Raw genomic sequence first — 18,251 nt, forward strand, 5'->3', positions numbered from 1 at the left:
TCCTGAGAGAGTTGCTTCCCTCCGAGCCTGAGTGATATCACCATGCAAAGCCTCACATTTAAAGTTTCTTGACATGGCATATTCAAGCCGATCAACATCACACTTTGTTTGAGTGAAAACAATACCCTTTCCTCCATTCCCATGGTCTGTATCAAAAGAAGAAATAATAGAAAGGAAAGCCCCCTGAAACGCTTCCAGATTTTTGTTTATATTCCAAAAATAAGACCCCACGTCCTCAGCAAAAGATGTGAGGTGAGGAGATAATGGGTGCAACGTGTTTCCCACGAAGAGAAACAGTTAAGATGCGTAGGGTCCCACACGGGCCTTATGCATGGTATCACCACCCGGAAACTCATGTGGCATAAACAATAGCATTGGCCCTTATCTTGGTTTTCATCTCACGTGCTCCATTAACACCTCAACTGCTGTACATTCTCTCCTTCGACCCAACAAACCATCCGTTCATACATCGATGAATTGTACATCACCAAAAAGATGCAACAAAAGAATTGCAAAAGATTCGGGAACACTCGAAACTGGAACCTAGAACAATTAATTATCAAAATTAACATTTGGGAAGATCGGATGGTGGGGGTTCCACATGGGTCTACAAAATAATTGTAATATATAAATTAATAATAATAAATAATATTTTTTTTAAACCCGGACAAAAACGAGTATCTACAATATGAAAAATCCTTGAAAAATTCTGGAGCCATTCATTTATAAATGGAACTTTATCTTTTCAAGCATGCTTTTTGATCAATTTGATATCTTTGTTCTTAAACATGTAGAAGATTGATATTAAAGGACCTTATACTATCCCTATAAACCTTAGAAACAGATCCAGACCTTAACTTGAGTGTTTAGAGAAGTTATATATATATATATATATATATATTGAGCTTGAAATGATCATTTCTGGTACATTTATTGTATAAAATTGTAATTAAAAAATGGGTAAAATATTTTGGGAGTTTTAATACCCATGCTTGAGGTATCGACGCGAACCCTTTGATATCGATATTGAAATTTGGCCATAAATACTAATAGCAAAGTTAGGATTCTAGTGTACTATTTTAGTATTAATGTTGCCTAAGAATATTGATATCCTATGGTTTAGTATCGATATTGCTTAATATTGATACATACTGCTTAAAATGTTAAAGTTTAACTTCTAAAATATTTATGGGAATGATGGCCAACTCAAAGTGAGAGAATAAGCTTAAATGAAAGCCTAATGACTAAATATAAGCTTAAATGAAAGCCTAAATGCATTAAATGACTAAAGTGCTCTTAAGATAGGTAAATTACCAAAATGACCCTATGTGGATAAAATTATGAGAATACCCATGAACATTTAAAAAATTAAAAATGGGTATTCAATTGATAGAACATGTAAGATAACCTTAGAAATAGGGTTAAGAGAATTACATGGATTGAAAAATAATGAAAATGCTTAATGCATAGGACGTCTAAACGTGTCATAAGCTATTAAAAGATTATCATAACATCTTAAGAGAGAGATAAAACCATATAGTGATATGAGAGGAAATGTTTTCACACAATTAATGTGTATTGATTTAGTTGTATAGTTAAATTATCTTGATTGCCCTTATATGAAAAATGTGAATATGCGTAGTTTATGGGCATTTATGTATGTTACAATCATGTATGACGGTAGATTATTGTTTATGTGTGATCAGATAATAGTTTCTTGCATTATGTTGGTATTAATTGTTACCATTTACCAATACAATTAGTGAGACTGAGTTCCTTATTCTATTATAGGTGTCTAGTGCTATGTGACATCATGTGCTAACTAATATTGTTTATTTACACATGCTTAATGTATCAATGGGATATTAATTGATTTTAGGTGAAATTAGGAGCCGTTTGAGGTTATTAATATTGTGGGTATAAGCCGTAAAGCTAGAAATTAAACCATGAATGATGATCTTATCGTATAAATCATAGACTAATGATGGCTAGCATGTTACCCTATTAATGACATCGCAACATGTTTAATTTCACGAAATATAGTAACGTAGAAGTGTGCCATTGAGTTTTATAAAGCTCAACGTTTAGCTGATTGTAGTTTAGTAGACCATGTTTGTTCGAGGAGCACTATCACAACAAGGCTTCCAACACATTCTCTTCAAAGTACATTACTTAATTACTTTAAAAGGTATGTGTATTCATAAAACTCTTATTTATATTTTGATCAATAATTCTATTGGCATTTTGACTTATTTGGTGTCATATTAAATTGTCATAGAGCTCTGATTTTATAGTAACACTTTTATAATTGGTCTGAATGTCATTATTTTATTATGTTATATTTATGATATGATTGAAATAAAAAAGGAGAGATAATTATTAACTTGGTGTTCGTTTTGACGGTCTAATGTGATATTTTATATCCATAATGTAATGAATTAGGTTTTGGGTATTAAATTAAAAAATATAATTATACATGTAATTAAACCAATTCTCACCTCTAAGAATATAAAAGTATAGAGATGACCATTAATTATACTCGATTCAACAAAAACACACAATTTACAATAATTGATCATATACACCATAAGCTTATAACTCCATCCAAATTTAAAACGACTTTCCAAACATACATCATTGTTTATTTGAATTATAATTAAAAAATCAAATTTAAAATAAAATATGTTTAGATCATTTATTCAAAAATAAGTTCTATCTTAAATACAATAATTTAATCAAATTAAAATAAAAATAAACATTCTATTATTAAATTTTATTTTTAATAATTTTATTATCTTAAATTTAAAATTTAATCATTCTATTTTAATTTGAAATTTTACATTTATAAATCTATTATTTATTAACAAACTCAATTTGATAACAGCTATTAATTTTTTGTCGTAAAACTGATGACATAATATTTCAATGTAAAAGATTATTTTTTATTGTCTTTATTAATAAGAAAATTATAAAGAATATAAATACACATCAGCACTTCAACAATAATAATTAATGTTGCTATTAATTTAGATTCAATAATAATATCATAAAATAAAAAATATCCTATCATATTAAATTAAAGGGTAAGCTACACGGATGACCAATCAATTATTGCTCCCTTTCATTTTGACCATTGATGTTTCGATTTCATCAATCAAACCACCCAACTATTTAAATTCTTCAATCAAGCCATTGATTGTAAGCTTTTAACGGAGGAGATGATGTGAAAGTTAAAAAATTTGGTATAATCACACATTTGGTTCCTGTTACTTACACAAGATGTCAATTTGATCCTAATTTTAATTTAATTCAATAGATTTAATCTTCTAATTAGATTGTGAAACGTGTTAATCTCTAATTAGATGGTTATTTTTTATTTATATAAATCATTAAATTTATTTTCATAATATAAGTAGATGATTAAATTTATTGAACTAAATTAAAATTAGGATCAAATTGACACCTTGTGTAAGTAATAGGGACAAATATGTGATTGTACCAAATTTTTTAATAAAAGCTAACCGCTATTGGCTTGATTGAAGTATTTAAATACTTAGATAATCTGATTGACAAAATCGAAATATCAATGATTAAAATGAAAAGAGATAACAGTTAAGTGATCACCAATGTAGTTTACCCTAAATTAAATAATTAAGTTTTAAATTTAAGCATAATAAAAGAATAAGAGGTATGATTAAACTTGACCCACCCGGTTAGAGGAAAAATGGATTTAATTTTCATAAAAGGAAAAATAGAAAAGATAATGTCAGGAAAAGGGTGGGTAAGAGTGAAATTATTGAATAAAATTCAAAGAATGGAAAATGTAAAAATAAATAAATAAATAAATACAGCGAAAGGAAGGGGGTAGATGTGAGACTGACAGAAGCATCTGCACATGTACCTTTTCTTCATATAAAATCCCATCTCTCCTCCTTCCTTTTCTGTCAGCTTGACGTTCTCTTCTTCGAGGGTAGTTATGCGGCGTCTAAAAAACGGTTAATATATAGCGTGATCGATTAAATAATTAATCGGTTAAAATTTATATCGGTTATGTTATATTATTTAACCGGAAATATTATAAAGTACAATAACATATTAGGTAGCGCTTATATAATGTAATAGGTAGCGCTTATATTTACCTATTTTATAAGTAAACCGGTATATTTATACCAATAGTATTGCAAATTTACCTATTACATTGTATTATATTGAAAGTGTCCATATTTTTTATAAAAAGGATCGATACTTCTTTTAAAGTTATGTAATTTATGTTTCAATTTTTTTTAATAGTGTTTCATATTTTCCACCTACAATATTAATTTAATAATTTCATTTGCACAAAAAATTATTTGATTTTTTGATATTTTATAAAATATTATTTAGAATTTTTAATTTAATAATAATATATATCGTAACGTAAAAAATAAATTATTAGACGCCTATAATTACTAAATTAATATCTTAAAACTCACTCAAAAGATAACCCTAAATTAATATTTTCCACAGTGAAAAAAGTATGGACACTTTTATAAGAAGGATAGACACTTTACAATATAACCACTACCTATTACATTATATAAACGATACATATTACATTATATAAGCGCTACCTATTACATCATATTTTTACCTATTATATTGAAAGTGTCCATACTTTTTATAAAAAGGATCGATACTTCTTTTAAAGTTATGTAATTTATGTTTCAATTTTTTTTAATAGTGTTTCATGTTTTCCACCTACAATATTAACTTAATAATTTCATTTGCACAAAAAATTATTTGATTATTTGATATTTTATAAAATATTATTTAGAATTTTTAATTTAATAATAATATATATCGTAACATAAAAAATAAATCATTAGACGCCTATAATTACTAAATTAATATCTTAAAACTCACTCAAAAGATAACCTTAAATTAATGTTTTCCACAGTGAAGCAATTGGACTACACATATTTGCCCGGGACTTTGATTCAAAGTAGGTGGACTGATGATGCGAAGGCTTCTGCACCCAGCTATGTTGATTTGAATGTGTCTCCAGAAGTGATGCAAATGGCAAGGTTCGCTGCTCTACGTTCAACGTCAAGTAGGTTATGATACATTGCATCAAAGACAGACGAGTCTTTCAAAACCGCAAGAGATGAAATGAAAAAACTAATAGAAGAATTAGAAAACTCGTTTGGTTTGAATCATTCAGTCAACCAGAGCATTGTAGTAAACAATGTTCGTGACCCTCAACGAAAACAACGCAAGCGAAAAGAAGTGCCGAAGAACAAGGTCGAGAAGAAAATTAGGCGATGTGGGTACTGCAACGGTGAGGGGCATAACAAACTAACATGTCCTCAAGTCAAGCTCAGTTTGAGTACAAGCACACAGCCTACATCAACTGATTTTTTTGAAGACGGAATGAAATGACAACGATCTCCATATAATATATCGTAAGTATCAACATGACTCCTATTGTATGTACATATAAATATTTTGAATGAATGAACAAAAACCGCGTTACTTAAAATTACCGACACTTTTTTAAATGGTATCGACACATTTTTCTTCCAATCTGGGCATAAAGTACCGACACAATATTATAAAGTGTCGATATAGGTTGTAGACCTATTCGCTCATAAAACCGGTATATTTATACCGGTTATATTACAAAATTATCTATTACATTATAAATCTGGGTTCCGATGTGTAAATGTCGATACTTTTTTAAATCGTATCGACACATTTTTCTTCCAATATGGACATAAAGTACCGACACAATATTAAAAAGTGTCGATATAGGTTGTAGACCTATTCGCGCATAAAATCGGTATATTTATACCGGTTATATTACAAATTTATCTATTACATTACAATTATGGGTTCCGATGTGTAAATGTCGACACTTTTTAACAATGTATCGACACATTTTTTTTCCAATCTGGACATAAAGTACCGACACAAGATTAAAAAGTGTCGATATAGGTTGTAGACCTATTCGCGCATAAAACCGGTATATTTATACCGATAGCATTGCAAATTTACCTATTTTATTATAATATGTTGAAAGTGTCCATACTTTTTATAAAAAGGATCGATATTTTTTTTAAAGATATGTAATTTATGTTTCAATTTTTTTTAAGTATGTTTCATGTTTTCCACCTACAATATTAATTTAATAATTTCATTTGCACAAAAAATTAGTTGATTGTTTTGATATTTTATAAAATAATATTAAGAATTTTTAATTTAATAATAATAAATATCGTAACATAAAAAATAAATCATTAGACGCCTATAATTACTAAATTAATATCTTAAAACTCACTCAAAAGATAACCTTAAATTAATGTTTTCCACAGTGGAAAAAGTATAGACACTTTTATAAAAAGGATAGATACTTTACAATATATTAAAAAAGTATAGACACTCAAATGTATATGTACACATAGAAGCAAATATGGAATAATTAATGAAAATATACACACAATATAATCACACCAAAATATAAATACACAAGAATGTTCAAATAATGTACCGACAAACAAAATTAATCCGATGAAAAAGGGTTGTTTCTAACGAAGTCCGGAACATTAGAGGCATTCAACAAATTTTCCAAACACTCAATAAATTTGTGTCATACCTAGAGCTTTGTCGTTCGAATGGGAAGCAGCGTCAAAGGTATGTGGATATATGTAATTGTATTTCTATATAAACACATAAGTTGTTAAAATAATCAATGTCTGAACACCTGTTCAACTGGAAAAACATATTGCATAAATGCAACTTACCGGATTATAAATCATTTTTTCCGCTGAATCATCGACCAAAAGTGTATTTAGCTCGTTAAAATCTGGACACGCGTTCCAAACATCATTGAGATCTTTACAGTAGGTAACAGAATCGTATGTTTTGCATTTTTTTTGATCCTGTTCACAAACAGTCGAACATAAATATGTAGGAATCATAGACAACGAAAAGTCAGCAAACTGTAATGACATTCATCTTACCCACACGAATAGAAAATGCTCGGAAAATACAGGTAGTTTCTCAAGTACACGGTCGACGTTATGCCTGAGATTGTAATCAAGTTTGAATGTTAACATTCAAATGTATATTAACGATTTTGACTACAGTAATTCAATTGCTTCAAACATGTTCTAACCTCATCTTTGAAGACCAAAGGGCAACAACAAAATTGTCGACACAAAATTGCATAAATTCAAATAATCCTCTTCTGAGGATAACATCTACAACATGAAGAAAATGAGATTAAAGTTCTACGCTTATATGTTAAAATAATGGATACAAAAGAATAGAATTAAAACCTGTCGGTAGTCTTGGGATGTAGGCAAGAACACCATTGAGATCAAAAATTAAAAGTTTTCTTGAAGGCGGCGTTGCAGACACGATATACTTGTTTGGATCATCATCTTCATCATCATCGTCATCATCGTCATCATCTTCATCGCCAGCTTCATCGTCATCTTCATCGTCATCTTCATCGTCAGCTTCATCTTCTGCGACCGCTTGGTTATCCACATCTGTTAAAAGAAAATAAAATAAAGTTCAGAACGTGTAAATGTTAAGAAACATAGATAATGAATTACCTAACTCGTTTGATGTCGTTGACGTAATTCGTTACGGAACATGGAGACTTCACGTTGCAATGATGAAATATCGGATCGCATTCCACTCACAAGGGAATCAATATGCTCCCGAAAATTGACCATGTATTCCATCAGGGTCTTAATTGTGACATCCTCTGCAACTGGAGCTTCTTCCATCATTGCGTCTCCACTTGGTTGCTCTTCTTCATGGCCAACGGAGTCCATTTCCTCCCTCTCTTGATCTAATCCGACCTCCTTGACACGCTTCCAACCGAGTTTTTCAACAAAATCATATCCCGCTTTTTTAATAAATACCATGTCAATCTTGCGGGTTAATCGAACAGGGGCGTCATGCGAAAAATCAACTTCCTTCTTCTTCAACAGATGGGTGATGACACATCCATATGGTAGTGTAGTTGAAATTGTTGCTCCCTTTGTGACCATATATACAATTGTATTAAATATGAGTTTTGCAATGTTTGGAGCCGTTTTGGATTTATACTTTGCTATCCACCAATAATCGTTGTCTCGAAGCATTGAATGTTTTCCCCCACTAGGCCGGATATACCATGTGAGCATTTTGTGAAACATTCTCGACTCTACATCGAGGTGAATTGGGCTATTTCTAGTAACCCGTTTAATTGTAGACCAATCTACACCGTTTTCATCTGAATCCCCTGTATTCGCTACACCTAAACCCTCCGCAATAGTTTCTGGAGATATATATATATCCTTCCCCATGACATGTGTATTAATTCCTATTATATTAGTCTTATTAGGCTCGTGCTGTAAGGAAGCATTGTTGTAGAAGACTCTAACTAGGTTGGGATAATATCTTGGTTCTACACCAAGGAATTCAAGCCAACCCCAAGATGTAAATGTGGATTTAAAACTAAATACATATTTATCATCAAACAAGAAACCCAGGTCAATGACACGTTCGGGACGAATCTTCCTTACTTTAAAACTCGTCTGCCATCTTTGTTTCTCCATGTCGGATCTAAAGTTCAGAGTTTCGAAGGACCTGATTTCCTCAGAAGAATCGTTTGTTACAGAAGGAGGTGGTTGAGAAGAACTGGGTTGAGAAGAGCTTTGAGAAAGACCTCGCTTCTGACGCTGACGTTTTGGAGCCATTTTGGTTGGATGCTATTACAATGGAACACAAACACATTCAGGAAAAAAACTCCAATATAGAAATCAATCAAACCCATAAAATATCAATAAATTTACCTAAATATCTGATCGTCACTTATGATAACGGTAGAAGAAAGAGGAAGAGTTATCTTCTGTCTGCTTGCCTTTATGTTTAGGGTTTCTCGATTAAGAGTACTATATATAGTAAACGGTGGAAAAACACTTGATATTTAAATTAGTATCGACACAAACTAAAACGTGTCGACACATTATTTAGACATATTCTCTCATAAAACCGGTATACTTGTACCGGTTAGATTGAAAAATTACATATTACATTATACTTTTGGGTTCGATGATTTTGGGATCGACACTTTTTATATATGGATCGACACTTTATGGGTGCACCCTGTTTTCCATTCATTCTGGAACAAAAATATCGACACAAACTAAATTAGTGTCGACACATTATTTAGACATATTCTCTCATAAAATCGGTAAACTTGTACTGGTTAGATTGAAAAATTACATATTACATTATACTTTTGGATTCGATGATTTTGGGATCGATACTTTTTATATATGGATCGACACTTTATGGTTGCACCCTGTTTTCCATTCATTCTGGAACAAAAATATCGACACAAACTAAATTAGTGTCGACACATTATTTAGACATATTCTCTCATAAAACCGGTAAACTTGTACTGGTTAGATTGAAAAATTACATATTACATTATACTTTTGGATTCGATGATTTTGGGATCGATACTTTTTATATATGGATCGACACTTATGGCACCCTGTTTTACATTCATTCTGGAACAAAAATATCGACACAAACTAAATTAGTGTCGACACATTATTTAGACATATTCTCTCATAAAACCGGTAAACTTGTACCGGTTAGATTGAAAAATTACATATTACATTATACTTTTGGTTTTCGATGTTTTTGGGATCGACACTTTTTATATATGGATCGACACTTTATGGGTGCACCCTGTTTTCCATTCATTCTGGAACAAAAATATCGACACAAACTAAATTAGTGTCGACACATTATTTAGACAAATTCTCTCATAAAACCGGTAAACTTGCCGGTTAGATTGAAAAATTACATATTACATTATACTTTTGGTTTTCGATGTTTTTGGGATCGACACTTTTTATATATGGATCGACACTTTATGGGTGCACCTTGTTTTCCATTCATTCTGGAACAAAAATATCGACACAAACTAAATTAGTGTCGACACATTATTTAGACATATTCTCTCATAAAACCGGTAAACTTGTACCGGTTAGATTGAAAAATTGCATATTACATTATACTTTTGGTTTTCGATGTTTTTGGGATCGACACTTTTTATATATGGATCGACACTTTATGGTTGCACCCTGTTTTCCATTCATTCTGGAACAACAATATCGACACAAACTAAATTAGTGTCGACACATTATTTAGACATATTCTCTAAAACCGGTAAACTTGTACCGGTTAGATTGAAAAATTACATATTACATTATACTTTTGGTTTTCGATGTTTTTGGGATTGACACTTTTTATATATGGATCGACACTTTATGGTTGCACCCTATTGGCCATATTGTAAATTTGCCTTTTACTTCAAAGTATCAACATGACCCTTAATGTGTATAAGAAACATGTACAACAACATACTGCTAACTTTTCTCATCTCATTCATAATTATATTCACATACAAAAATATAAATCGTATACAAAATTATAAATCTTATACAAAATTAACCCTACATTTACATCATTGCATCCTTTTGTTATTCTTATGTAATATTGCAGCTTTTGTTATCTCCTGTCTTCGTTCATTTTGATTGTGGCTTACGAGATCGTTTAATATTCGCGATCGATCCCAGTCTCCAACAACCTATATTCAAATTGTCAGAACGTTAAGTATTGTCAACTACAGCATTCAATCTACGACTTTTAACAATTTTACCACAAACGAATTTTTCTATCCACTTACAAAATCACCAGTTGCCCTTGTAGAACCAATCGATTCCATCCACATCATCACATACATGCCGCAATCATGTCTGTTACAAAATTGAAAACCACACATGTCAATTATGATGAATACTGCATAAATTAAGCTTTCTATTTGTGATAACATCTCATACCCATTCAATTGCTTATTCTTCTTATGCTCCACAAATTTGAAATTTTTCAAGGGATACTTTCCTAGAGATCCACAGGATTCAACCCAAATGCGTTTCTTATTATAAGAATCTAATATTTTAATCTGCATTAAAATAGAAGAAGTTATGCACCAAAAAAATTATGCATTATAATTTACATAATGTCCTTTCATACATACATACATACCAATCTCTTAGCATCCTTCACTCTCTGTTTAGCTGCTTCAGTTGTAAACATACTATCATATATTGTTACAACACGATCTACCATATCCAACACCAACAGATACCAATGTGAATTATAGTAGTTTATTGTGATCATGATCTGCAACAAATTTCACACCCAATTTGACAAAATTCAACATTCTATATCCGAAAACATCATTTGCAATTAGTATGGTGTCTTATCTTCTCACAGTCGGTGAATTTCACATAGTTATCCAATATGACACCCCAGAAGGTAGAAATACTCTCAACACTATCTTTGTTGTTGGCATCCAACGCCTGTTGCTGTAATTACGCAACAAACATTATTAATTTACCATCTATAACACTACTTTTCAATATTTATTAATTTAACTCACCGCTAAGAGGTATGGAAGGTAGCCAATCCTCCGGAGTGACTTTTGAGAATCGTAGCATATGGTCCAGGCGAGCAAATCGATAACCTAACAAAATTAATTACACAATCAGAACATATTCAATAAGTTTTAACATTTTCTACTTTCTACTTACCACACCGCCAACCCATTCCGTAGGCTTCAACGTTGCAACGTCGTATACAGTAGCGAATTGATTTCCCATTGAGATTACAGAATATCTGTATGAATCATTAGGATTAATATGTTGTCATGAAATATTTAAATATCACTCACAAAACAATATATTTCACTTACTCCGATTCTAACTCGCTATTCCATAAATAATCACAAATTGCAGCTTCGATGTCATCAATTCCGCTTGGAATATCCGCTTTTTCAACCTACAATTTTGCATACAAATTTTTGTCACAACAACATAATAAAAATCAAATTAAGTTTTCTTTTATTCAACTTACCTTCTGCTTCTTCTTCTGGGGTGCAGGACATTCCGAATCCAAATCTGCTGCTATAACACTCTCCGGTGTATAAATAACATTGACTTCCTCCTCACTTCTTTCTCTCTTCTTCTTCCTCCTCCCTTTTCTTCTTCATATTTTCAATTCATCGTATTTTTTTTTCTACATAGCTCTTCATCTCGTTATTTCACCCTTCAATTGATCTTCATCCAAGTATTTATCAACCACCCCCTTCACCCCCGTAAGTTCACTCCTCAATTCCACAACCTCCTTAACCACTCCTCAAATTTTTCACTCGTCACCATCTTAATATCACCCTTAACACCCCAACTTCTTTCACCACTTCACCCCTCAACACCTCAACTTCTTTCACCACTCCATCTATTTTTCCTTCCACTACCCCCTTATGTCTCTCAAGTGTATCTTCGACTCTCTCAAGTTTCTCTTCGACTCTTGATTGTCTTTGCATGATTTCAAATTGGATTTTTTTGATATCAGCCAATTCAGACATCAAAATGTCGAAGTTACTACGTTTTCCCTCACCGTCGTCCCACTCACCGTCATCCCCCAATACAACCATCCCTCCTTTCTTCTCCTCTGCCTCCACTGCCTCCTCTACATCCTTGCCAATAACCTTCAAAATTAAATTACAATATTAAGACATTGATTATATTCTTAATATTATTTAATTACATTTATTACCCTTTCTTGCTTCTTCGCTCTATCCAACTTCAACTTCACCATCACTCTAACCACCTCTTCCTTCCCCCATGCACGGATGCGTGCCACTCCGGTTCTTTTATAAGCCGGCACTGCCTCACAGCCCGACCAAAAATCGAACAGTGCAACCTGCATTTATAATAAAATTTATATTTTTATATAAAAACACAAAAAAATTCTTCAACTCATTTACCTCTAAGATTGCTATGCACCCTTTGAGGTATCTCTGGCTGCCCTTTTTAAAGTTGATTATTGATTCAATCAATCTCGAATGGATATATTCAGCCCAGTTGAATTCACCCTTCAAGCCTTCATCACAAATGAGCTTCATATGTTCTTTGTTCGTTGACGTATTACCCGTTGGACAAAGAAATATACCGACAAGGTATAATAGAACTCTGGCCTTCAGCTCATCCCCAACGTAAGATCCACTTTTTATTTCCTCTTCAATTTCAGCATATGTCACCTTATGCTTCAAACCATATTTGGAGGCAAGTGCTTTCCAGTCCTTACTTTGACAGACTTCTACAACACTTTTGCCTTCATTTTCTACCCCCAATACGGCTGCAGCACATGGGATCCCGAGAGGAAATGAAAAATCACCATATTTAGCAACATATTGCCTGACATCAAATTGCGCCATCAAGGATCGACACAATTCCCTCCGAATAGGTCGATCCCTTACTCCTACCAACGATCCAAAACCTATTTCTCCCAGCACATTCAACTGACCATTCTCCTTAAGGTGTTTAATTAATAAATTCACTCTTTTAATGTTGCATCTTGTCGACACTTCCTACATTTTTTAACAATATATAAATGTTATAGTTCTTATATATTTTGTATCAACGTATTTACAAGTTTAATGAATACCTTATTTTCATGTGCTTTCCTCCGTTCTTTGTATTCTTTACTATCATTCCTTGACTGTGTGATGTAAGGTTCCTTTTCAGCATCACTCATTGAATTCCATTTGGACCTCACATCTTTTGTCACCTAATATAAAACATAAACGTTTCTTAATCAATACATTAACACTAAATACTACTCAATGTCAATTTCATTTTACATACCGAACCGCTCTGTGTGCCATCTTCCTTCATCCTTTTGCATTCGGCCATACTGTTAACATTTAAAATTTATCGATACTTTAATCCAATTACCATTTCAACAATAATAACAAAAAAGACATCAATACTTACTAGAAGTACATATATCCACCCTTGGGTTGCTTTCGAGTCTCGGCCTCAATTTCAAAGTCATCTGCTCCACCAACAATTTTCCAACCTATTGACTCCATTTTTCCTTCATATATCAGTTTACGCAAATCAAATTATTTTGTTACATACACTTTATTCAATATACAAATATAGATAACTACTCTTGTGGTAAAACGGTTTTCTTCAAAAGAATTTGAATGGCCACAACAAAATGTGTCGGCACATTTATACAACCTATAATATCATTTTCTACCTATAATATTTAATAAAAGTATCGACATTTATATTTTTCCTTGAATATCACTTTCTACCTGCAATCGTTCCCAAATGCTTCTTTACTCCAAAACCCCAAACAACACATAAAAACCCTATCGCGATTACTGTAATAATAAAAAATTAGGGTTTCGACAACATACTTTTCGATTAGACTGCAGCAACAAACAAACAACTTCGCTTTAGAAACGCCTTCTGAAATGCAGCAACAATTACGCTTCGCTTTCAAAAACTCGTCCGTTCTATCTATTTTCAGAGGAGATTTAGCTTATATTTTGATCGGATATGTTATTTATATTTAATCGATACAAATACAAAAGTGTCGATACTTTTATGTCAGGTGTCGATACTTTCGAAAGGATAATTACCTATTTCTTTGAAAGTGTCGATAATTTATTACACGTACTTACGAAAGTATCGACACTTTCAATATATCCGGTATCATTTTACCGGTTTTATCATTTTGATACCGGTTTTATCATATTTTTACCTGTTATATCGTTGTGGATCGATATATTTTTTTAAAGTATCGACACATTATAAGCGCTAAAACTGCTTCTCTTTTAAATTCACAAAGTGTCGATCCTTATATAAAGTATCGACACTTTCAATATATCCGGTAATGTTTTACCGGTTTTATCATTTTGTTACCGGTTTTATCATATTTTTATCTGGTATATCGTTTTAATATTTCTTCATGACTTAGACATACTTTTATACGTATGGACACTTTTATAAAATGATATATACTTTTTTTAAAGTTATGTAATTTATGTTTCAATTTTTTTAATAGTTTCATGTTTTCCACCTACAATTTAATTTAATAATTTCATTTACACAAAAAATTATTTGATTATTTGATATTTTATAAAATATTATTTAGAATTTAAATTTAACAATATTAACCAAAGATAATAATAAATATGTTTTCCACAGTGAAATAAGTATGGACACTTTTATAAAAATGATATATATTTTTTTTAAAGTTATGTAATTTATGTTTCAATTTTTTTAATAGTGTTTCATGTTTTCCACCTACAATATTAATTTAATAATTTCATTTACACACAAAATTATTTGATTATTTGATATTTTATAAAATATTATTTAGAATTTAAATTTAACAATATTAACCAAAGATAATAATAAATATATTTTCACAGTGAAATAAGTATGGACACTTTTATAAAAAGGATAAATACTTTACAATATAACAGGTAAAAATATGACAAAACCAGATTCATTATGACAAAACCGGTCAAATTTACTTGATATGTTAAAAGTATGGACACTTTTATAAAAATGATAGATACTTACCGATAACCAAAGTTTACCGGTTACCAAATTTTTTAATAGTTTTTCATATTTTCTACCTAAAACATTATTAGTTGTCAACATAATAGGTACCGCTAAACCGAATTTATTAAATATATTTTAATGTATCCGATACTACCGTATATTAACCGTATATTAACCCGCCTTTCCTGACCCTTCTTCGACAGAACGACAAGCTTTTAATAACAACATTTCATAATTCCCTTCCTTTTCATTACCAATTACATCAAATATGCAGGCGCTTTCTCCTTCGCATAATCTCAATTCTCATTCTATCATTCGGCGCCTCAACCGCTTGACTCGGCTCGCCATCCGTTGCGTCTACCGCCATGACTCGGTTCAATTCCCTAACGGAGTCGGTTCAAGCCGTGCCGATTGGCAGAGCTCCTGCACTATTCTATCCAGCAAAGTCTTCTCTCAAGATCAAGGCTCCGGCGACAACTCCACCCCTCCTTCCAACTCCGACCACATCGCCGCCGCCGTCAACGGCCACAAGACTTCCTTAGACCTTAATCTTGTCCCCCTCGATAAAAACAACAAACTGCAACCGCCTGCGCAGAAACCGTTGTACATCACCGATCTCTCCTCTGCCCCGATGCACGGATTTCAGCTGCGTGTAGCTTACCAAGGAGTCCCCGGAGCGTACTCCGAAGCTGCAGCGGGTAAAGCTTATCCTAATTGTGAAGCTATCCCTTGTGACCAATTCGAAGTCGCATTCAAAGCTGTTGAGCTTTGGATCGCCGATCGAGCTGTCTTACCGGTGGAAAACTCACTAGGCGGTTCCATTCATCGGAACTATGATCTTCTCCTTCGGCACCGTCTCCACATCGTTGGCGAAGTCCAACTCCCAGTCCACCACTGTCTATTAGCTCTACCGGGTGTGAGGAAGGAGTACCTTTCACGCGTCATTTCTCATCCACAAGCTCTCGCCCAGTGCGAACACACGCTCACCAAACTCGGACTCAACGTCACGCGCGAAGCCGTTGATGACACCGCCGGAGCCGCGGAGTACATAGCTACCAACAACCTCCGTGACACCGCTGCCATAGCGAGCGCACGTGCCGCCGATCTTTACGGACTCCAAATCCTAGCCGACGGTATCCAAGACGATTCAAGTAACGTGACGCGCTTCGTTATGTTAGCTCGGGAACCAATTATCCCACGCACGGACCGGCCTTTCAAAACGAGCATCGTTTTCGCCCACGATAAAGGGACGAGCGTGCTTTTCAAAGTGCTATCGGCGTTTGCGTTTAGGAACATCAGTTTGACGAAAATCGAATCGCGGCCGCACCGCAATAGGACGATCCGTTTGGTTGACGACGCCAATGTCGGAACCGCCAAGCATTTCGAGTATATGTTTTACGTGGATTTCGAAGCTTCAATGGCGGAGGTTAGAGCTCAAAACGCGTTGGCTGAGGTTCAGGAATTCACTTCGTTTTTGAGGGTATTGGGCAGTTACCCAATGGATATGACGCCTTGGTGCCCTTCCAGGGGAGATCACCAAGTCCCATGAAAACCATTTTCTCTTTTACTAATTATAAATCCATCAATGGATTTCACAACAAACCAAAAGATTTTGTTGTTGCCGTTCTTGATCTTGTTATTGTTTAGTAAATACTTTCGTCCTTCCAAAAATTATAAGTTATCCCCTTCTTTACTTTTGTTCATACACATCTGTATTTTATTCTTTATATTTTATGTTTTGATTTCCAAATTATCATTTTCATCACCATCATTTTTAAGATTTAAATAATTAACATTTATTCATAATATTTATTTTTTAAATAAAATAATATGATTAATTAAAAATTATAATCATAATCATCAACTATCATTTAGTCTGATAAAATAAGATTTTTAAAAAATAATATTTAAATTTTAAATATTAATATTATAAATAAAATAAATTAATTATAAGGACCGCATATAAGTGTTATAAAATAAACTAAAATCATGATAAAATTAAGTTTTATTTAAAGTAAAAACCAAATCAGCTACCAATAAAATCGAGGCATAAATTCATATATTGTAGCACCAGACTATATAATCTAAAACCATTATACCTTCAAAAAAAACTATTAGTTATAATGATTCTCTGTTTTACATTAGGATAGGTCTCATTAGCCTAAATAAGGCTTAAGTCTTCTAGTTACCACATGAGATTTATAAATTTTGATTTCATGAATTAGAGTTGGATTTTTAACATAATCTATATTTAATTTATTTTCATACTTTTATAAGAATATTTTTCATAATTTATTTGTAAATAAACCTGAATTTAAATTTTCAAAATCATCCTATAAATGTAACATTGGAATTGAAATAGGATGTTAGCTTACATATTAACAAAATCGGGCAACCCAATTTAAATTATATAAAAAAATCAACAACATCAGTTTAGTGAGATAAGACACTAAATTCTTTAAATAAGATTAGAAGTTCAAATATTGACGCTTATGAATAAAACAAATTTGGTTAAGAAGATCGCCCTTCATACTAAATATTGACGTTAATGAATGAAATAATCAATTAATAGATCAGATATTGATGATTAAATAAATAATAATAATAGAAAAAGAGGTTGGTGAGGGGAAGAACATGAACATGATGAAGATGGGAAAATGGGGTGTGGTAGGTGAGAGAGGTGGCCTTGCTTTGTAGTTGAACTTCAAACTTACCTACTCTTTTCTTATCTATCTCTCTCGTACGTCGGCATTTCCTCACCGGTCATTTGAG

The 18,251-nt window shown here is 32.4% G+C and overlaps 1 protein-coding gene across 1 annotated transcript; it reads left to right on the forward strand.

Moving 5' to 3' along the window:
- The first annotated feature begins 15,747 nt into the window (after nt 1-15,747).
- On the forward strand, nt 15,748-17,215 carry LOC120142230 (arogenate dehydratase 3-like). Its single transcript, XM_039156977.1, has one exon. It carries the CDS (start codon nt 15,748-15,750, stop codon nt 17,026-17,028), a length of 1,281 nt encoding a protein of 426 aa, XP_039012908.1. The 3' UTR covers nt 17,029-17,215.
- Nucleotides 17,216-18,251: the final 1,036 nt, after the last annotated feature.

Source organism: Hibiscus syriacus, unplaced genomic scaffold (genome assembly GCF_006381635.1).
Source record: "Hibiscus syriacus cultivar Baekdansim isolate YM2019G1 unplaced genomic scaffold, ASM638163v2 tig00110819_pilon, whole genome shotgun sequence".
Taxonomy (NCBI): domain Eukaryota; kingdom Viridiplantae; phylum Streptophyta; class Magnoliopsida; order Malvales; family Malvaceae; genus Hibiscus; species Hibiscus syriacus.

Excerpts from the sequence above, each read along its gene's own strand:
- LOC120142230 (XM_039156977.1), top strand. The coding sequence starts at position 15,748 with ATGCAGGCGCTTTCTCCTTCGCATAATCTCAATTCTCATTCTATCATT.